The sequence below is a fragment of the Artemia sp. Qi Xiang Cuo genome, chromosome 21 (assembly GCF_049724085.1).
Source record: "Artemia sp. Qi Xiang Cuo chromosome 21, ASM4972408v1, whole genome shotgun sequence".
NCBI lineage: Eukaryota > Metazoa > Arthropoda > Branchiopoda > Anostraca > Artemiidae > Artemia > Artemia sp. Qi Xiang Cuo.
The window spans coordinates 45,097,480-45,121,536 of NC_142814.1; the positions used below are offsets into that span (position 1 = coordinate 45,097,480).

The following is a 24,057-nucleotide window of genomic DNA, read 5'->3' on the forward strand; positions in this document are numbered from 1 at the left end:
AAAGCAATGTTTTCTAATTTCCTTTGAAGGTCTTTGAATGAGAACTCTTACTTATACATAAAAAATCATGAAATTATTTCCAATTTTATATTTTAGGGTAATGATTTAAAAAAAAGCTTCTTCAAGATTCTCGATGCTTTTGGATTATGGTATTTTCATTCGGTTCTAACCTAAACTTCATATTCAATTTTTTGCTCAGATTAGTGTTTTTTCTTCTTTAGATTTTCATGGAATATATCAAATAATTAGCTTTTCCGGTCATACAGATTTTTAGGAAAAATTAATATTAGGAGGAACACATTTTCTTAAATGGAAGAGGGGAAAGGTATCGAAAAAAGGAAGAACCTAAAGATAACGACAGATTACACGTTACAAACGGTAAATAACACTACGATAATCAGTGCATTGATTAACGAAACAACATTGATATTAAGTTGAGGAAGATTAAAACTGCATAACTATTATTATGAAAGAACGTTGAAATTACACTGACGAGCTTGAGTTATAATCGTTAGTCATGCTACGAAAGAACGTTCAGAATACGCTGTAGAACATAATAATTTCGGCATATGATTGTAAATCATACTACGATAGAACATTCATTTATAAATTACTTTGAAATAACGTGGAAGAATATTAAACTGAATAAATCCTAGTGCGAAAAAAATGTTGAAAGTAACTTGAAGAACGTTATAGTTACGACTTATTAATTCGCTAAAGAACGTAAAAAAAAAAATATGATCCTGAATATTAGCTAAGAAACTGAATAGACCCTTTGTTGAGCATGGATACCCAAGATCTATTCTTCAGCTGTTGACCAACCTTTGATGAATGAATTTTTGTAGTAATTTGATTACCCGTGCTGTAAGAAGTTTGAAAATATCTCACACAGAGGTCAGATCAGACCATAAAAAGGCCACCATAGAAAGACTCCACTACGACTCTAGCTCTTACTTTCCACTTTTTTTCTGGGGGACAGTATCTCCTTCAAGTAGATATAGGCCTACTTGCGAAAATAATTCCACACAGAAGACAAATCGATCCCAAACCTAAAAAGGAACTCTGTACCCAATACTAAAATCAGGTCATTGCAGCACCCAGCTACCTGAGGCCAACACAACTGTACAAGCTCCTCGTCAATAGCAATATCTTCAAAGCTGGGTGGATGATAGACTATCTATCAACAAGTGAAAATGACATTATTTTTATACAATCCTGAAAAAGGCTTATGCCAGCTGTGCCTCTCACTCAGACTATCTGTCTGGGCCTTTTCTCCAATTAGCCATTGATTGATAGTAACTTGATTTTAATTCAAAAATCAACGAATTCGCTTTAGTTCTGGATTCCTGGCTATTAAATTCCGATTTCTTACGACGTTGAATCATTTCTTATGACTTGTCCCATCCTATTTGAGTATGACCTGCTTTTCCTGTGGCCCCAGATGAGTAGCTAAAAAGAACACTTTCTGACAATATATAATCTGTCATATGCGAAATGTCGCTTAGTCGTCTTAGCCTCTATTTCATTATAGGCCTAGAAAGTTGAATCAAACCATTTTAATCGCATAGCGTACTGTTTGATAAACAGTCAGTAAAGAAAAATACTAAAAATATCCCTAACAAATTCCAATTCTCCTTCGACCTTTTCCAGCACTCACTTGGCCACCGTCGTGAACGAGGCGATCATTGACCATCTGTCATCCTTTCATCGCATAATCTGTCAGAACATGTTCTAGCCTTCTCAAGCTTTCTCTCACTATAGCCCTAGAAATCGGGAGAGAACCATACTTTTTGTACAGCCTACTATTTGAAATATGGTCAGTCAAATGGTCACCCCAAAACTATCCGTAGGTAATTCCTCTGGAAAACATAAACAAATGTTCCTCCATCTTCCGAAGCACCCACATTTACAAACCATGCTTGACCACTCTCATCACTGTAGCTTCCAGTATTCTAATCTCAGTTCACAGTCTCATATTCCAATTCTGCAATTTTTTTTTTAACAGGGAAATACATCCTACACCTTGACCATTCTCATTTTTACATTTTCAATATATCCATCATCCAACTCAATAATGCTGTCTAAGCAAGCGAAAAAAAAGAGACACATGATTGCGTACCATCTGAAAAAGTTAATTTCCTTGTTGCTCAAGATGGGGAGTAGGGGACTGTAATACTCTTAAATGGGGTTTTTGGCAGTGATGATTGCAATGGTACAATTCCCATTTTAATTATGCACCATTTTTGTGGGGATGTATCAAGGTTGTACCCAGGAGGAGGGTAGGGGGTTTGAAACCCCCTCCCCCGAAACGTTTGTCTGACTCGTAAAAAGGTAGCAAAAATGGATATAAACAAATATTTTAGGCTTTTTTTGAGTGTTTTTGTGTAGCCCCCCCCCCCTCCTAAAAAATCCTTGAGTACCATCCCAACCGTGGAGGACTTGATTTCCGTTTAGCCCTAAACGGTTGACCGAAAGGGACAATCTTCGGCAATTTGTTATCCTGCATACGCAGAACGTGCCCAAGCCATCTCAACCTTTCTCTCATTCTAGCCCTAGAAAGTGGGATTGAACCACACTTTTCGTACCCACAATATTTTTTTCAATTGGCGCCGCTTTCTGGGCAGAAAGTTTGCCACTGCCTTTTTGAAACTGACCGTAAGTTGCACAGAATACTTACTTACATATCAGTTTTTTTCTCTATAGATAGGCTTTCAAAGGTGAAGCCGACAAATTTGGACTTTTATTGTTCTCTAAAGAAAGTTTTTTGTTTGTTTTTTTGAATCAGTGTCTTGTTCAAAATTTTACACGTTCCTTAAATAGTCATTTCGTTTTAATTGCAAACGGAAAATCTTTTTTATGCAAAAACGTTTGTAACGTAAAATGTAAAAACTTTTATAATGTAAACGTATATAAACATAAAAACAGTGGTGTCTAAGTAATTACCAATAATAAGCTTATCTGTAATTTCGTATGGCATTGGAAAGCAACCGAAAAAAAAGCTCACAGTTCCAGGAAAAATCTCCTTCATTGCATCAGCTGCAGCCAAAGCTTTCAATTTTTGTTCTTTGCAGTCCTTGAACTTGAATAATGATTGTCTCACGGGGTTGGAATAAGAAACTTTACCACTGTCTACAAACACTATATTTTTGAATCCCCAAGCCTATAAAACACATAAATCAGTTTATTAAAGTAAAAAATAAAGAAAAAAAATTGAGTAGATTAGCAGGACAAATGACATGACATGCTCTACTCTCAGTATTTTTTTTTTTGTTTTTTTTTTTATACAGCCGTTCATCAGTTAAAGCACCCTTTTTCAAAGCCATACCTGGCCATGACATATAAAAATATACAAATATTGATAAAGATATTCCTGAATAGAATATTTTTATTCTATAAAATATACAAATATGCAAATATAAAAATATACAAACAGTTCACAATAGAAACCGATTGAGTAGATTAATAGGAGTAACATTTAGAAGCAGATAAAATGCCCTTTAAATTAGAGAATTTTTTTTTTTGCAGTTCACGAAAGCAAAAACTATGTTCATCAAAGCAAAAAAAAAAAAAAAAGAAAAAGTTAAAGCAAAAATAATTCCTTTAGAAATAAAGCATTACATTTTCCGTTTTTTCTTTGATTTTTATTGAACTTGTATTTATTTTTCTTTAGGATATAGAAAGATGTAAAATTAGGGTAGCTGTCAAATGACCTAAATACCCTAATTACCTAGCTACTCTAATTGATTATACCCTAAATCACGAAAAATCAAAAAGCTGTAAAATTATCTCCCGAGAGATTTTGAACAATATGTTATAGTCGTGTTGTTGCTAGCGTAATTCATTGCCATATTTTGTTTATTTGTAATAGTTTTGATTGTTTCTCATGTCTATTTAAATTTACATCCCTGTAGCCTAAACAAGGGCGAGCAAACATGAATATTCAAAGATGAATATTCAAAAATCGGGCTGTCTTTTAATCCTGAGAAATTCGAAGTTGTCCTTTTCAATTGGCGAAATCCCTCTACTTCCCTTCCAAATCTGGACAGCTCTCTTGTTAAACCCGCAGACCATATTACATACCTGGGCCTTCCAAATGGCACATCTATAAGCCAGACGCGTCCTTTGCTGATTTATCATGTTAATCGTAAAATTAGCAATCTTTGTGCTGGAATCGTAAAAAAGCAAACTAAGCTTCAACCGTTACCTTCTAGCATCCATTTACAACTCCACAGCCCTTCCCTTTCTGCTTTATATTGCTCCTTTCTGGAAATTCTTTAGAGTTACAGATAAAAAGCACCTACGATTAATCTTCTTCAGATTTGCTAAAGATCTTCTACATTTGCCCCCTTGGACAAGAAACCGTAAAATTATTCATTTGTATAAGCTAGCTGACCCTAATATTAGAATTAATAAATCTCTATCTCGTTTTCAAAGTAAGTTTCATCATCCATGGTCAACAATTTGTTCACAATAGTTTGTTTACTACTAATACTACTAAGAACTCACCGCAGCACCAAGCCGCCTGAGGCCAACACAGCTACGCACGCTCCTCCTCCACCCCAATCTATTCAAAGCCTCCCCTTTTACATCCGCCCACGAAGTTCCCATTTCCTTTGTATTAATGTAATGTATGTAATGATTTTTTTGTGATATATTTGAATTTTGATGCGTGTTTGTGTTTTTCTTGTTTTTTTTCTTCTCTATCTTTTTGTTACTTTAGTGATTACTCCGTCTATGTACTCTTTTTTGACGGGCAATAAATGAATAGTAATAATAATAATAATATATATATATAAGTTACCATGAATATCCGAAATCTGGTTAACGTCGAAACCTTGCATTGTTATCTAAATCTGGTTAACGTCGAAACCTTGCATTAAAATGAAAAATATGACTGGTAACGCTGACTAAATCCAAGGAGAAAAAAGGTATTTTGGACGTTCACCGGTTAACGTCAAATTTCACGAATATTGAATATACTCGATACTTGAATCCTAAATTACGAAATTCAAACACTAAATTATGATATTCGAAGATTAAATTATGAAAAGATTGTTTGATGTTATCAATTATAGTTGTGCTAACCTGGAGAGCCCTGGCAACACTGCAGCCAAGTGTGCCTGCACCAAGAAGCAAACACTTCGTTCGCTCGAGCTGTTCGAGGTTAAGGCTAGGAATAACTCGCCACTTCATCAACTTTAAGTTCAAGGATACAGCAGAGTCTGCAAGTCTGCAAAATTCAATGTAATCAAATATCTTTTTCATCAATGCTATGTTTGTGCTGAAATTATGCTAAATAACTAAATAGTTTTTGCTAAATAACTAAACTAGTTGAATGAATGAATGAATTAAATCTAGGTATAGGAGCTGTTTATATACCACCACAGAATAGTTTGTATATGAAGGAAAATATTTGGGAGTTGGTATCAAAAGAGATGAGAAAATATGTTGAATTGTATGGTGATAGCTATTTTATTCTTACAGGTGACTTTAACGCGTATACTGGGATTTCAGAGGAAGTTGGAGATGACTGGAGGATAACTGTATCACGGGATCCTTCCGAATCACCTTGGTATTATGCAGATTTAAAAATTGGTAAGCAACAGAGTAAGAACCAGAACCATGGAAGGAATAAATGAGGATCTAACCTTTTTGAGTTTTGTGTGAATGAAAAAATGGCAATTGTGAATGGTAGACTAGGAGAACATGAAGAAGTGGAGAATTTTACTTGTTTTTCTGGATCATCAAGTGTGGTAGATTATTGTTTGGTTGAGTTGAATCTGTGGCCAATGTGTCACAATTTTAGAGTGATGGGTTGCGTAGGGTTGGACCACGTCCCAATTGCTCTTAATATGAGTGTTCCTGGGTCCCAGAGGTCTATATGCAAGATAAGGGTTCGGAGTTGGTAAAGAGAAGGGGAGATAAGTAGTTTTACAAAGAATGATCATTATATTAAAAAACCGATAAAAATAGTTAAGGAGACAGAAGATATAGTAAACCAAGGGATAATAAGAGGTAGTACCCAGGAGCTAATATACGAGTGTGAGGAATTTTGTAAAATTGGTAAGATGGAGGAGAGTATAAAGGGACTGAACAAGGTAGTGTATGATATTTGCGTAGGAGCAGGAGAAAGTAATAAAATTGAGGGTAGGAATTCAGAGGAGAGGCAATTGGATATGGAAAGGAAAAAGTTAAAAGCTAGGCTACAAGAAACGTTAGATGTAGTCAAGTTCCAGAGACCAGGGACTTTAGATAATAATTTATTGGCATACCGAAGAATTAGGAGAGAGTATAAGAAAGTAGTAAGAAAGCGTAAGAAGATGAAAGTAGAAGAAGATATTAAGGAGATAGAGCAGGCATTAAAGGATAGGGATAGCAAATTTTTGTTTGGAAGAAGGTTTCAAGTTCTACCAGAAGGGAGACAAGCCAAGATATCCCCCCCCCGCGGAAACCTGGTCGAGTGAATTAAAGAGGCAGGAGACAACGGAAAATGAGTTTGTATTTGAAGATAATTGGAAGAAGAGTATCAAAGATCAAGTTTATGGCCCTATGAAGGAAGAAGATGATACTTTAATCGAGCCAGTTAGGGTAGAAGAAGCATGAAAAAGTTTAAAAGAGATGAAAGGATGTTCAGCACCTGGTCCTGATGTTATTCCAGCAGTTCTTTGGAAGTATAGATAAGCGTAACATTGTATATTATTTCTTTGATATTTACAGCAGTTCTTCGATCTGGAATTTGGCCTAGTGAGTGGAACCTGGCAGTAGGAGTGCCAATTTTTAAGAAAAGAATAGGAAACTGCATGAAAATTATAGATGTATACATTTAGGTAATACACTAGGAAAGCTAATGGCGAAGGTATTAGATAACAGACTTAGAGGTTGGCTCCAGAAAACTGAAAGGCTAGCTGCGGAGCAGTCAGAATTCAGAGAGGGACATAGTACGATTGATAAGATTTTTACATTAAAGTATTTAGTTGATAAGTTTATAAATAAGAAGGGAGGTAAAGTGTATGTAGCTGTTTTGGATTTAAAGGGGGCATTTGATACTGCAAAGTGGGAACAGTTAATGAAGGATTGAATAAATATTGGCCTCCCATACCCACTTGTAAGGATTTTAATAAGTACGTATGAAGCCTCAAAATTTGTTATTAGGGTAGCAGGAAAATTTTCATATGTAATTTGTTCTAGAAAGGGGGTTAAACAAGAATGCCCCCTGTCTCCGCGGCTATTTTCGTTGTTTATTAATGATTTGCCGAAATTTCTTAGGAAGCAAGGAACCCCAATGGTGTCATTAGATGTCTGTGAACTATGCATGCTGATGTTCGCAGATGACCTGGCACTAGTGGCGAAGTCTAGAGAGGATTTACAGCTCTTGTTGGATAGAACGAAGGATTATATAGATAGGAAACAACTAAGCCTGAATGTAAAGAAGTCGGTAGTTATGGTTTTTAGAAAAGGGGTAAGATTACAAGTAGGGATAGAGTAGAATGGGAGAGAATAGATTTAGATTGTAGGGATGAGTTTATGTATTTAGGATGTAAGTATTCTTCAAATGGTAAGTTTGGAAAGCAACTGAAACTAAGTCTTGCTAAAGGAAAGTCCTGCACCTATGCTGTGACTGCTAGCCAACTGGCAAACATACAGAACCTGAAGATGCATAAGCAGATATTTCAGGTAAAGATTGAATCGGCTTATGGATCTGAAGTTGAAGTTTGCATTATGGATCTGAAGTTTGGGGATACATAGCTGGCGAGACGATGGAGAAGATTCAGCTTCAGTATTTTAAGAGAGTTTTAGGTCTACATTTTTCAACGAATAGTTTAGTATTGAGAGGAGATCTAGGTTTATTTTCTTTAAGAAGTGCTACACTAGTAGGGATGATAAGACTGTGGGAGAAAATACTGAGTATCCCCAGAGTAAAGATAACAAAAGTAGCATATTTAGAAGCTCTGAGGATCCCAAAGAGTGATACTTGGCCATCTCAAATAAAGAAGATATTGGAAGATTGTGTATTTTCAGAGCTATGGAATGGTGGGCTAGGGATTGGATTTAAGGAAGGAGCAGTTGCAAATAGGGTCAGGGAGAGGTTAAGGGACCAGGAGATCCAGGTGTGGCATGCGCGAGTGAATGAGACCCGATCACTGGAGTTATATGCAAAGGCTAAGGAGCAGTGGGGAGAAGAATTGGATTTAAGGCGGGGCTTCAAAAGAGGCAACAAAAATTGATTATTTGTGTTAGGTCAGATGGGTTACCACTAGGTGAGAGAAGGAAGTATCTAGGAGGGGTTAGGCAAGCTTCTGGTCCTTACTTTTGCCCCAATGTGCGGGAAAGGGGAAGATCTGGTTCATTTTGTGGGGAAGTGTAGTGAATTAAAAGATTTAAGGAAATAATTGTTTGGGGTTGAAGCTTGGGAGAGAGATGAGATAATACATTTATTAGCAAGGAAAGATATGGGAGGTATAAAGAGATTTGGAAGGTTCCTGACGATGGGTATAGAGCATAGAGAAAGGTTTTTTTTTTTTTAAGATCAGGGATGAGGGTGATATTTCACTAGCTTAGATTATAGGTTTGTGCCAATTTATGCTTGTATGAAAGTGTCTTTGTTTTTGTGACCACGGCCCTTTGGGCTTTTGTGTCAAAAAATTCTATTCTATTCTATATAAACTAATTATACTAACTAATAGTTATACATACTATATAATAACTAATTAATTATTATACTAACTAACAACTACATAAAAAAACTATACAACTAAATAAAATTAACCAAATAACTAAAGAAAATTAACTAAATAGAGTAATTATACGAACTAATTATGCTAAGTAACTAAATAGTTATACAAATTGATTAAAATCGAGAATTTTAAGTTAGATTGATGAAACCCCGTCAGATATTCAATGGATAAGAAGAACTACTTAACAGAGTCTCTACGTTAAATAACTATAATCAATCAATTTTCAATACGTTAATAAATTAACTAATTGATAGATTATAGGTTTTCATTATTTAATTATTTAATCAATTATAGGTTTTCATAGTTAATCATAGTTAGTTAATTTGTTGTTAATCAATTAACCAATTAGCTTAAATGGTTAATATTTAACAAACTATCAACAGTAATTATTAATTAATGTACCGTCTTAGGTAGCAGGTTAGGTATCCAACATTACATCCAATATCACTTTTAAAGGCCTTTTAGATTTTTTTTGTCCGTTATATAGTATTTAATTTTAATACACTGGGAACCGTGATTGTACGTAAATATTATCATTCTAGCGATTCGTAGTTATTAATTACTGATTAAAAAGTAATTATCAATTAATTTTAAGAAATCAATTTTAAGGGATCGTGCATTAGCGTCTACAAATAAACAAACTGGAAAAAGAGGAAGATTAATATTAAGAAAATTATTTTAATTAGACTATGTCACTTAATAAAGTATGTTAGGCAACAAAATATTTACCAAACGCAAAATCAAGTATCATTTATTTCGTCTTTAGTCCTTTTTTTGTTTGTCAAATAGTGTGATTAATTTTAGTGGAGTGGCAACCTCGCTTTTATATTTCAAGAATTATGCACAGCCAATTATTGATATGTTCAACGATAGAGATATTAGAAATACTCAAGTAATAAACTGCGAATAAAAGAATTTTTTTATTTAAAATTAAACTAATCATTTTATTTTCCGTATTTCTGTACCCTATTTCTCCCTATTCATAGTCTCTATTTTTATTATTGAGCTTTAATTAATGGAAAATTTCTAGAGATAAATTTTCAGTGACCATTTGAGGTCCATCCAGCCAGTGCATGTTAAAGTAGATTAGGCCGACTCTTTCTAAAGCCAGGCTGTCAAACAGGAAGTGTGTATAGTCCAGTAAAGTATGTGTAAATTGAGTGCTGGGACTTATTTGAAAAACGTTTCCATTTTTGGAATGGGGAATATCTAGATGGAGTGAGTTACTTCAAAATTTTAATAGAAATTAATTAGTAGCATGGTTCTGGATTTTCTTTCTTTAAAATTAACTAGTATATTAATTATATTAACTAGATAATTAATTATATTAACTAGTAATTATACTAGTTAATATAATATATTATGATATAATTAAATATTAATTATATCAAATGCTACAAAAATCATTAACATCAACGCGGTTATTGAATAAACTGTGTTAAACAACAGATTAGGTGCCTAATTTTAAATCAGATTTTAGGTTGAGTTGTCTAGCAGCACCATTTTGCCCCTCAAATAGTGTGAGCATGTTCCACGGGCTCATCTTTACAACACTGTTACTATTTGCGTTCCACGGCCGCAATATTATAAAAATTTGGCTCCTCCTTCTTATTATTTTCGTTCCACGGGAGTTATTATCGTTACGATTTACTTATCATGCTCGGAAGCATCATAAGTCGTGATAACTATTTAACCCGATAGAAAAAGTTTATTTATTTAGATAGAAAAAATTCGCACTCTATTTAGAAAAAAAAATGTCATCCTTCGAGTATGTACTTGATTGTAGAGAACCTGGTGGAACTGTTATATTCGAATATTTCACCGATAGTTATTGCTCTACTATTTTTCCGTTCCACAAACGTTATTATTACTGAATGGCTCCTCCCCTTAGCAGTGGTTATCATTATAACAAGTAATAACTTCTTTGGAACGAACCCTGTGTTTTATTTCAATGCAGTGGCAACCCTGTTATGTGTTTAATAAACTACAGATATTTTTTTTTCCAGTAGGTTCTTCAGACATTTCTAGGGGGAGCTGGATATCAATAATAAATAAATTTAGGTAATAAACTACGAACAATAGGTAAAATAACTAGCATTACATAAAATCATCTCCTTTTGTCTTGGAGTTACATTTTGACGGTTAAACAGCGTGTTTTATTTTAATTGGATTGCAACTCTGTTGTAAATTTAATAAATTACACCAAGCTAATTTTTGACCTTTTCAGCAAGGCTGAAATCCACTGATTAAGGAAACATAATTTTTTCCCATTTTGAAAGAAATATAAAAATAAAAAATAAAATGAAATACATTATACATATTTACTTATAATATTAATCTACTATTTTTTACTAATATTTATTATTTATTTGCTTATATTATACAGAACACGTGAATATACGAGAAACGCGTAGAAGAGAAATATGCCAAAAGCGTTGTTTTACCTGATAGGATCCATTGTAGTGCTAAGATTTGTAAAATTTGGCCCATACTTTCCTCTTGAGTTTTTTTCCCAGCCAACGAATTTCGGTATACCTTGAGGGCGCTCTGTACACACATTCAAAGTAAGGACAATACTTCTGTTTTCATTGGCAAAATTTCTCCAGCATAGCAGTTTTAGATTGGAACATAGTTGTGGACTGAGAAGCAAGATAAAGCTCAATGAATAACTTTGTATGACATCGTTGTGATGACACAGTTCATTGTCATTTACAGGGTCGTTTTATATTGACTATGTTTCAGCTTAATTTCAGGATAAATAAATAGTTTTTTTTTATACAGTGTTTAGCACTACTCGGATATTTTCATTCGAAGGAGGGGGTTACATAAAGAATAAAAAAAAACACATAAAAAATTTGTTTGTAACGTTTTTACGTTTCGGACAAAATCTCGGGGGGCGGGGAGGTCAATCCCAGTAATCCCCCCCTCCTGGATCCGGCCTTGCCTATGCAGTAGTACAATTACTGGTTGTAGAAGGCGCTAAATTAAAAAAAAAGAAACGTTGGTGAAGGATCAGCAAAATATAAGCAAATGTGGTACTAAACAGCTTAGGCATATGTGGCACATATGGTACCAAACAGCTTAAGCACATGTGGCACATTTGGTAACAAACAGCTTAAGCACATGTGGTACCAAACAGTTTAAGCACATGTCATACCAAACAGCTTAAGCACATGTGGTACCAAACAGCTTAAGCACATGTGGTACCAAACAGCTTAACCCTTTTGGGACCGACGGGATTTACAGGTTCCGGCTGAATAAAAGCTGGATTTGTTATCTAGGATTGAAAATAATTAGATATTATAATTGCTGTTCAATAGTACTCTCAGAGACGATCAGATTAATACGTCATTCACCTGTAAAAATTGGATACAAATTGCACGAAATAATCAGTAAATTTGTCATACGCGTACGTACCAAAGTTAGACAGGAAAATATCTTATTTTGCAATTAAATATTTTGGTTGTTGTGATATAGGTAGGTAAATGCGATTTTTTTTTTCCGCATTTAATAAAAACTGATTTATAGTGTGCGTTACATGAAATCGGGTCATTTTTCCTAGGTTTGGGATAAAAGAACTATATTGTTCTGGGACCACAAGGTCCCGTTAGTCAGCAACAGTACTTGATGAGTGAAGTGTCTTTTTGAGCTGTTGTTGCGCAATTAGTGACATAAGATCTTTAAACACTAGCTTAGATATAGCAATAGACCGGAGCTATAGTGGATGGGGCAGAGGGGTACTCACCACGTATTTGTCTGTCCCCTTCGATCTGTGGTGGATCCAGGGTGGTTTAGGGGGGGGGGGGCGCACAATAGGGTGATGCGTAAGACTTGCAGTAGCATTGGGAGCAAGTTAATTAACGCAAACCTGCGTTAATTAAGTAAATTACACTACTTTAGACCATTTTAGGGGGGCGCGCGCCCCCCTCTCCTGGATCTGTCACCGCTTTAGATTTTTATTGTTACCTTTTTTGTATCCTCTTGGAAAAATTTACCTTTCTTGGCATTTCATTTCTTAGAAATATATTGAGCCCCTTTTCCCTCCTCAATTTTCATGAGTCTGCCATTTTGCAGGAGAATCCTTTGCTTAGAAAATATTGTTTTTTATTTTATAATTCATTAATATTGTTTTTAATAACTTTTTCGTCTTTATTATTATTTCCCTATATTATTTTGTTGTTTACTGCTGCACTTTTTATATTTATTCATTATTTCTTCATTTTTAATGTTTAGATATATTTACATATTATTAATTATTAAGCTTATTTTTTTATATTAATATTTCCCTATATAATTCTCTATCTTATTAATGTCATTTATTAATCTTATTTCTTAAAATCAATTTACAATATCATGCATTACCTTACCTTAATTGTTGTGTACATTATTACAAGGGTTTCTTACCTTGTACAAGATAGACTAGTGGAACCTGTATGCATCCCTTGTGTTTAGTTACAGAATGTTTTTTTTCAGAACATGAAGAAGAAAATAGCCCCAGAAAATCTTTCAACTTTACTAGACAAATTGCCTTCTGACTATGACTCGGACACAGAATTAGAGTCAGATTGCGACCTCTCCGATGATCAAGGCGTCTTGCCTGAGTCTGGCCTCAGCATTGAAGTGCTAGATGCAGTTTTAATATCAGAGATTGGTTCTGAAGAACCAAAAAGTAATACAGCAGCACCTAACTCCAAATTGCTCCCAAACAGCCGAGCTCAAACCATACCACTGGCCATTCCAGTTGGTACTAAGTTTGATAGGGGCCCTGCAAAGCTTACCATAAGAGCTGTTAGATCTTCAACTGTCACATCTACCTCTTCTATTGCCACGAAAACTGCAAACGAAAATTCTTCTTTCGATATTCTTTTACCCAGATGGAAGAAACGAATTTTGGCAGCCCCAACTAAGGGACCATTATCAGAAGAAAGTGGACCAAAATATGACTTCTTTGAAGATTGTAGCACACCAACAGACTTCTTCCTTCGGTTGTGGAACAGGAAGTTACTAGATCAGATTGTTGAGCAAACTAACCTGTACTCCCAGCAAAAGATAGATGAATTGGCTTCTGCCAAGATCTTCAAAACCTTAAATGGGACTAAACTCTTGGGTTTCCTACGCATCAACATAATCATACCATGCCATACAGTCCCAGACATGAAAATGTACTGGAAGAGGTCTGACGATGTACAGGTCACAGCTATATGTAAGAGCATGACTAGAAACAGATTTTGCCGGATTTGGCGATTTATCCATCGCAATGACAACCGTGCAATACCAGAAGGGTGTAAGGACAAAAAGCTTTCCAAGATTCGAGCATTGGTTGAACAACTGAACATACTGTTCTCTGGTGCTGGAAATTAGGCAGAGGCTCTCTCAATTGATGAGAGTATGATATTATTTAAGGGTAGATCCACTATGAAGCAATATAACCCTATGATACCCATAAAGCGAGGATATAAAATCTGGTGCATTGCATTTATGTCTGGCTACATTTACAGATTTGAAATCTATCCAGGAAAGAAAGAAGAAGCATCCGTACAGGTGCAATTGGGATTGGGAGGGAGAGTAGTTGTCGAATTAACTGCTCCCCTCGCGTCCAAACACCACATGGTGTATTTTGACAATTATTTCACTTCGATTGAATTATTGCACTACTTGAAAAAAAAGGTATTCGTGTGTGTGGGAAAATAAGGAACACAAGAAAGCCCTTCCCTGGGCTTTCAGGGGAAACGAAAATGAATAGAGGTGATTCAGATGGGCGATTTTCTCAGCAAGAAATTGCTGCATTGAAGTGGGGAGACATTAAAAGGGTCTTTTTGGCGTCCAATTGGCACTCAACTGAGATGACGACAATTTTTAGGAAGAAAAAGGATGGAACCGAATTGACCTTATCTTGTCCAAAAATGGTCAGAGATTATAACAAATACATGGGAGGGATCGATCAGGCTGACATGTTGCGTGGAATTTACGGATACAATCGAAAGTGCTATAAGTGGTGGCATAGGTTGTTCTTTGGTCTCTTGGATATGACCATCACAAACGCATATACTTCTTATCAAGTAATGAAGCCAGAAGGGGAAAAAATCCCACTGGTAGACTTTAGAAGAAGATTAGCCAGAGGTCTAATACAGTTATCCTTGAAGCCACCTATTGAAACGACAAGGGGACGCCCTCGTTACGGATCTCCTGTAGTGACTGATAAAAATCAGACATGAAAAGAAGAAAGGGAGCTTTCAGTTTAACGAATGATGTTTTTCTAGAAAATGCTGGAACACATTTACCAGTCTGTTCAGCTGAACGCTCAACGTCTCGTTGCAAGATCTGCACCAGTAAAAAGAATGACTTTCGTCCAAACAGTTATTGTCGATCTTGTGGCGTTTTTCTATGCTGCAAAAAGGAAAAAACTGCTTTCTTGAGTATCACACAAAGTAAAGTTAAAATGTTTGAATAAATATTAATTTTGGATGATAAGCTGTTGTAAAGCATCATTCTTTCAATACAATAATAATTTTCAGCAAATTTGTATTTGGTAGCTAATAGACAGATGGGATCTGGAGATCCCATTTTGCTGTGGAATGAATAGTAAGAAATGGGTGTTTGGAAAAATATCTAAAAACAATAAAAAAAATAGTGTCAACAAGTTTCAAACTGAAAAAAAATATTTGTCATCAAGAAATAAATGCGGTCCTGAAAGGGTTAAGCACATGTGGCACATGTGGTACCAAACAGGTTAAGCACATGTGGCACCGAAGATTTTAAGAAGGTGTAGCTCTACATTAAAGGTGGTGTCGTCTTTACAATCATTAGATTGTTATTGTTCGAATTTTTACTGATAAAAATGTTGTCAAGCATTGCCTTATCTCTTTTCAAGATTCAACGTGGCCACCATGGCGACAAAAATGTGATAATAAAGTTTCATAATGCTAAACCAATAAAATCATAGATAATCGCGTTAATCAGTTATAAATACACCTAAGATGGGCTCAGGGAGGAGGAACGTTTTTAATTCGATGTCCTTAGTACGTTAACGTTACTTTTTAAAGAAAAATTTAGTTCCATATAGTAATGTGAATTATAGATATAGAATAATATCATAAAACAAAAAATGAATATTCAAATAATAATATAACACTAGAAAATAATAAAAGAATAGTAATAACAATAAATTTGAACATAGAAAAGAATAATAATAGAAACAAAATTATAGAATGATAATAAAAAATGGAATAATAGCACAAAAGACCATGCAATATTGAAAATTATAGATAGAAAAGGAAAAACTGAAGACAATAGTAAGAAGAAACCAAGAAATTAGTTTAAGGCCAGTGGAATTCACATAAGTTAATTTGCTCTAGATATTTAACCTGTATAGCTAAAAAGATGTCATAAGCACAAATGAAGAGGAAACACAGGATTGAAATAACACAAAACCAAAGACAATTAAACAGCCAAAAGGAAGGTAAATAGGATGATAAAGGCACAAAATTAAAGAGAATCAGAATCGAGGAAAAGTTTAGAAGGAACAAACAAGTATATAACAGAATACATCTTGTCCAATTCTGTAAGTAGAAAAAAAAATGTAGAATCACGACAGTTCCGTCAAGTCCAAAACAGAAAACCAAAGAAAAGAGAAAACAAGCACATAAGTTGCTAATAGTTTTTGGAGATATTTCCTTCATTTTCATTTATAGCAATTTACGCTCTACTCGTTCTTCATTAGTGATTAACCAGTCTCGGAGCCATTCCTAGGGAGGTGGCAATCAGGTTAGCTACCTCAGGGCACTGTAACTGGGGGGGGGAGTGCACCATGGCTTGAGCATTGCCCACTTTGTTCAAATTTTTCACTTTGATTCGGCTATTTTTCTTATATTCGAGTCGTGAGGGGGACGCTGTAATTAATTTTTCCCCGAGCACCACCAGTCCTAGGAACAGCTCTGGCTGGACTAATTAATTAATTCTAAATCTATTTTCTTGATTCACAAAACAAAGTGGTGACAAAATATATTATATGAGTTTGCTCTATTATGTCTAGCAAGCAATTAAAACTCAAATAAAAGGAATGAAAACGGCTTAATTATGTTGAGACACAGGCCTCCTGTTGGCATTTACTGCAGTTAAGCATAGAATTTAAGTGATTCAACAGAGAATTTGTGTACCAAGTCAGAGGTGTCACTAGTCAAATTGTGGGTGGGGGGGGGGGGATTTTGCGACTTCCTGGTCATTTTTTCCGACTGGTTTGGGTGAGACAGCAATTAAAATTATTTAATATTTTTTCACAAAATGAGACTAATCTTCATTCGTTGATTTTACATCATTTATTTTCATCAGCCAATTTAAAAAAAAAAAAACAATAACAAAAAAAAACAACAACAACAACAGGGCCACTTAAATAGCGGCGGTTCATGCCACTATTTTTCTGACTTATTTTTTTTTTACCGGCTCTCTAGGAACATTGGAAAAGGGGCAACCCTGTCCCCTCCCCATGCGTGATGACCCTGCACCAAGTTTTCTGCCATAACAGCAGGTAAAGGTGAAATACATTATGAAATTTATAAACTGTCAATTATTTATGACCTATTAAATACTATCTATATACTACCACCCTTAGATCTGTGGTGCTAACTGGGAGGGGGGTCATTATACCTCCTCTAAGTTCTAAAAAAACGCCTTCTTAAACTTCTATTTTAAAATCAAGAAAACCAAAAAAGCATCCATCAGATGCCCTCCCTTTCAGATTATTCAGTATGTAATTCAATTTCAATTAAATTCAGTACGATGCAATTCAGTATGGAATTCAAGTAATTCATCTGGGGATCTGATATGACCAAGTTACTTACCTTAAAGTAGGTACAGGTGAGGCAAAACTAAATATATTATTATTGCAGCAGAATAGATCAGTTTTAGAGGAAAAAATAGCTTCGGCCTTCAAATCTAACTAATTATCATTAATGGAATCAATTATTAATTAAATCAATTAATAAATTGTAATGTTGAATCAAAATGGATGTTTTCTATGCCTCCATTTGTTGCTAAAACGAAAAAATAGGGCTGTAAAACCCCCACGCCCATCATTCCCCCAAACACATCCAATCAAAATTTTGAGATAGCCATTTTGTTCAGCGTACTTGATTTCCAGGTAGAAAATATATTTTTGAGGAGGACACTCCCCCACAACCCTCAGGGCAAGGGTTTTAGGTTATGCCCTGGGGGCATATAAGGTTTTTATAGAAGGCGCTGTCGTAAAAAATATAGCTTCCTCTATCTCATTGGTCTTTCCCTCTAAAAACTCAGTTTTAAGACCCAAATTTTGGAAACATATTTATATAAATCATTGTAGAAGCTGCAGTCATTGTAGAAGCTCGAGTCACTGTAGAAGTTACTACTACAGTGACCCTTTCACCACTAAAGATAAATGTGGACACCAGATGATGTGCATGTTTGGGTAATCTGTACTTTTGAGTGGCAAGCAGTGTTCTCTATTAACTGGCCACAGCAGTCAACATAAATTACTTACTTAGACGTAGACCCTCCTATGCCTGGGGGACAAAGGGCAGCGACGGTTGACCTCCAACTTGGCCGATCCTGAGTCAAAGACCAAAGCTCACTCAGCGTGGTTCGGAGACTCGTCACCTCTTTCTCCAGGGATCGACCAAGTGTGCTGCATTGTCTTCCACTCTTTCGAATGCCGGGTGGGGTTCAACACCATACATCGTGTGGAAGGCACCCTTCATTCATACGGGTCATATGCCCCCAGTACTTCCATCTTCTCATTCTGATCTTGTTGGTTGTTCGGTATCAGCCTTTATCTGGGCATTCGTTACTCTGTCGGTCCGATGTGTCGCAAGGATACTACATAGGCAATTGTTCTCAAAGCCGAATAGTCTTTTCTCAGCATTATTTGAAAGGCTACAGGACTCGCATCCATACACAAGTACAGAGACTACATTACTCCTAAACAATTGCAATTTCAAATTCTGAGAGTAGTTTCTACATGTCCAAATATTCTTCAGCTGAGAAAATGCTCCACCTACACACGCTATGCGCAACATGACTTCTCTATCACAATTCCCATCTTGGGTCACTGTACTACCGAGGTGCTTAAATTTTCTGACCTCTTCTACATCAGTGCCTTCGTATCAAATTCCAGCTGTAAAGGTCGTCACAACTCCGTTTGACATACATTTCGCTTTATTAACCTTAATCTTCAGGCCAATAGGGGCAGCTTTCGCTGCTAGTTCAATCAGATTATGTTGAATGTCCTCTTGGCAGTGAGCCGCGAGAGCGATATCGTCAGCAAGATCACAGTTGTGTATTTGACACTCAGGGCTTAGTTGTATGCCTAATATGTCATTCTCCGTCTGGACTGCACAAACCTGAGCCTTGATCATATTCACAATTTACGGAGGCATTCCATACGCTAGAAGAATTTTCCACATTGCCTCTCGGTTCACAGAGTCAAATGCTTTCAAGAAGTCTATAGACATTAGAATAATCTGCACTTGCCATTCGTTCGATTCCTCCAGTAGAACACGTAAGCTAATAATCAGATCGCAGCAAGAACGATTTGGGCGGAATCCATGTTGCTCATCCCTTAAAATCAAGTCCAATTGATTCTGAATTCTACTAAGTACAATCTGACATAGAAATTTACTTCCGACCGTCTGCAGTGTGATACCTCTCCAGATATAGCACGGTGTCTTTCAACCTTTCTTGAAGAGTTTCCCGATAATGCCTTTATTCCAGTCAAGAGGGACAGCCTCGTCGTCCCAGACTTTACTAATAAACTTAAATAGTGGGGTACCATCTACCTCCTATAATCATGTCATTAGTGACACAATAATCAATCAGTCACGTGCTATTTTAACTGGTTTCACCAAGTCCAACCGAACCGATCACCGTTGGCGCATAGTCCTGGTTGCAGCCCACTTTCGCATTAAACTCACCATACACAACCAATATATCATGGCTATGAACCTTATTTGTGACACCACTGAGCGACTGATAGAAATCCTCTTTATCAGAGTCACTTGATTCATTTGTTGGAGCATACACTGCTATAGCCGTCATTTTTGCCTGGGTAGTCGCAAAACACGCTCTCAGAGTAGATAGATAGATAGATAAATTGTATTTCATACAAATATAAACAACACAAATAATTATATAAAGCCAACAGGGAGCTAAACTCGAAAGGAAGGCTAACAATCATTACAATGAGTTCAAGTACACCAAAAATAAAGATAAAGAAGATAAACCAAAAAAATCATAACATATAGAAGGAGAAGGACAAAGGAGGCTACCCCAGCACGGCAAAATCTAAAAATAATGTACGATCGTTGCTTGGTTCCCAACCTAGAAGGCATTTCTTTACTGCACCACTTAAAGCTAGTGCCACTCTAGCCGCTTTTCCCAGAATAAAGCGCATGACAATTCAAAGGGTCCCAAACTTCCCAGAATAAAGCAAATGATAATTTTCATACTCAAGGGTCCCAAACTGTGGAATTCGTGTCTCACATAGTGGAGAAACATCTATCCTATACTTATCAAGAATTCTCGTCAGATTATTTATCCGACCCAGCTGGGTATCTGGGTAAATCGTTCAAACATTCCCAAATACCATTCGGTAAGCATATTTCGTAGTCAAAAATCGTATCCGAGGGCGTTCAGGGTTCAGTATCTCAAGATCAGTCAAAATTCCTAGGCCATTTGTCATTGATTCCAAAACATTGGTTTTTACGGTGACAGGTTATTAGCCTGTCGACCAACCCTCAACACTTAGCGGACTTGGGACCTTTAGTTTGGGCCTGCGAAAGCCAACAGGGCAACCCTGGTAACCTCCCGGGCACACACCAGGTGGGTTTAAAAAGGCCATGGCAACATAAAAAAGGAGAAGTTTAATTCTAATCAAATCATATTAAATAAATGAAACACATTACACAAACCACGAAAATGTAATCTCCCTACTCCATTGCTACCCTGAGAAATCGTCCTAACGTTTCAACACTTAAAAACCAAAAATAATCCCCAGCCATCTTTCATCAAACATAACCTCTCTATCCACTTTCTTTCCCAGTTCACGAGACTCTTTACACTAACCCATAGACTAATAGTCTCATCCATAACTACAAACACAGGCCAAAGGAGAGACCATCCTGTCCTTATATCCTCCCTAAGTCTTCTCTTCTTGTCCTAAGATATCACTTATAATGGTAAAATACCACTGAAGCTATAAAATAAGTAGAAATATTTCAAGATTATTCAATTGTGAAAATTAACGTAAAGTAGCGGTGCTAGCCGTAACGATGATACCTATTAGATGTATCTTCATTAGATGTATCTTTAATCTAGAGGCTGAACGATCTTTCTATGCCCCTGGGCTGTTCATTTCAAAAGTCAGAGTAGATTAGCAGGTCAAGCAATTGAAACCCTATTCATCCTTAAAGCAACTTTATGAACAAATGTAAACCAGCATTAATCTACAAAAATATACTCTACCCATAATGCTCAGTGTATATACATGTTCACTAAAAAACGTAACTAAAAAAGTATTCCAGAGGTATCTGTTGGTCACAGCCTCCTTTTTCGGTTCTTGGACATTCTAGAGCATAGCAGCCTCTTTTTGTTAATTCTGAAAGATGTAGGTTCAAAATAGGATATCATATACCGTTTCTCTCAAATTAATAAAATTGAGAGATAAAATTCCAACCAACGTATTTGTACCAAACAATGAAATTAAAAAAAATTTATTGAGTATCATTGGGCCTATTATTGAGCTTTGACGAAGAAAAACAAACATGCTTCAATTTTTCTTTTGTCAGTTTTTGTTTTTTGCCCACGTCGGGGCCAGGTTATGGGGTGCACTACTTACCCAGGATTGTTTTTCTTGTACAGCTTTTGCTTTTCTAGGTTTGATGTTTTATTTTTTTTTAGTTATTCATTTCCTTTTGTTCTTGTTGAAGAGTTGTATTCTAATGTTCGTTAACACCTGACAATTACAAGTTCACCTCTCAGTTTGGGGCTTATTATTTCCGAACTAAGTTACATTGTATTAAGTAAATAAATTCATTTATTCAACGTATAAAAATAAAAAAATACTTACAAATGATAAGCAATTAAGGCTAAAAGAGGACGAGTTAACCAAGTTGGCGTATTCTCAACAGAGCTGAAGTCAACAACACCAACTATGATATCGTTTCCTAAATCAATCATAGATGGCAGATCAGACAGCTTATGAACTTTCCAGTCCCTTTCTGAATATTCAATGAAGAAATAGAAGTCAACTTTGAGCAGTTGTAATTGGCGAGAAATGCTTTCTATCTAAAAAAAAGAAATAAAGAATTAGAAATTAAGCTGAAAAACATATTTCCGGCCTTTTGTAAGGCACATAATATTCTCCTTAATTATACTGGATTCGCTAAGTTCTTTATTAAACGAACTCGGGAGAATATTTCATATTAAAACCATGATAAGGAGATGTTACCAAAGATTAACAGAGAGTTTACTCGTAAAAACTGTCATGACTAAAAAGATGTTGGTTCTTCCAGCAAGTTTAGAATTTCAAAAAAAAAGTTGAAGTTAAAAAAGAAAAAATAAGCTGTCTAAAAACGCGACATAGCAAGAACAGATAAACACAACAAAGTCTAAAAAGATGTAAATACGTGCTGAAACAACACTGGCATGATAACCGGCAACACTGGAACATGGCATGCGGCAAAACAACGAAGAAACATAACTAGGGAACAAAAATGAGGGTGATTTTTAGCCAGTAAATAAAACGCAAATGATATTCTGATTTTAATTAATTTGTGAACGATAATTATTAATGAAGTATCAAGATTTTAATAAAACAATTAATATCATTAATTTAAGTATTATAGTGCATTTCAATTGCTTAAAAGTTCAATTGATGAAAGTTAATGAACCTTGATATTAAGGGAAGAAGAACCGAACCTTTCGGGGATTTATTACTATGAAAAAAACAATTATTTTAACCTTCACAAATCAAATCTCAATTATCCCATTTCAATGAAGTTCTAATTCAAGTACTGATTAGAGTTCATTATAATAAATCAAAATAATTAAAATCTATAACTTAAGTATTAGTAATTCAATGAATTATTAATTTTTAATTAATTTATGAAAGATGATTATTGATTAACTTTCTAGTATTGCTAACAATCGTTAATTAACTTTCTAACATTAAGGCCGTTCTTTTACTCATCTTTGTGCTAAGATCTTACATCTTATGGCGATCTTTTGCAATCGTCTTTCATCATTCTGCCCTGATAAACAGTCTACGAACAACGATAAGCACATCATCAAAGTTCTCTCATCATTGTTCTATATGGCAGAAAGATGGCGTCTTTCATACTTTTTGCTAGCATCAGTGAGCTGTACGATCTTAGAACAAAGATGAGTTAAAAGAGCGGATAAGATGTGAGATCTTACATGTAAGATCTTAGTGCAAAAGAACGGGCCTATTGTTTATTGGCAATGAAGGTGGCACTACCTTGGGCACGTGATCTGTATGAAGGACAATAGGATCCCGAGACAGATTTTGAAATGGCAACATCAAGGAATCCGCAGGAAAGCACCTTGCGTCACACATATCAACGGCACCTGTCCAACATTCACACGATATGGGAAGAAGTTTTGGGGCGGCGGCGCACATACGGGATGACTGGCAGCTCTTTGTGGATGACTGGCAGCCTTTGTGGATGCTCCTGGCGGCACAGGAGGATCTAAGGTCTAAGGCTTCTAGTATTATAATGAAAAAATTTCTTTGATTAGTTGAATTATTATAATCTACTAATAAATAAGAATGATTTCGATGCAGCGCCGAATTTTAGAAATAACATATTTCCAGGTGGCACGTGCCAAGCGTGGCAAAAGTGTGCCAACCGCCAAAGTAGGTGACGTTGTGCCGTGCGTTGCAGAAACTGTGCAATGTGGGGCGAAACTATGTCACGCGTGGCAAAACTGTGCAGCGCACTCCTAGATGTACACCAGGTGAGAGAAAGTGACCGACCCTTGAAAGACCTAATTAATGAAGAATAATGAACCTTGAAATTTAGAGAAGAAGAGCCTAACATTTCAGGCTCTTTTTTTTCATAGCATAATCCCTAAAATGTTAGGCTCTTCTTCTTCCGCGATTTGCACAAAATCCAAAAATTCTTGAGTGCCATTGCAGGATATTAACGAACAACTGAAGAAACAAGGGTCCCTATTTTGGGTATCTATTTTGTCCCTTGTTTCTTCAGTTGTTCGTTAATATCCTGCAATGGCACTCAAGAATTTTTGGATTTTGTGCAAATCACGGAAGAAG

General features: G+C 35.7%; 1 protein-coding gene across 2 annotated transcripts in view; it reads right to left on the reverse strand.

Annotated features, from left to right (window-relative positions):
• Positions 1-24,057, reverse strand: part of Atg7 (Autophagy-related 7) — a 112,857-nt gene that overhangs the window by 65,657 nt on the left and 23,143 nt on the right. For both annotated transcript variants that reach the window (XM_089106522.1, XM_089106521.1), the window contains exons 4-7: positions 21,832-22,049; positions 11,180-11,374; positions 5,086-5,230; positions 3,005-3,160 (exon numbers count right to left, since the gene is read on the reverse strand). In XM_089106522.1, coding sequence (XP_088962648.1) covers positions 3,005-3,160; positions 5,086-5,230; positions 11,180-11,374; positions 21,832-22,049 — 714 coding nt within the window. The remainder of the gene's footprint in view (positions 1-3,004; positions 3,161-5,085; positions 5,231-11,179; positions 11,375-21,831; positions 22,050-24,057) is intronic.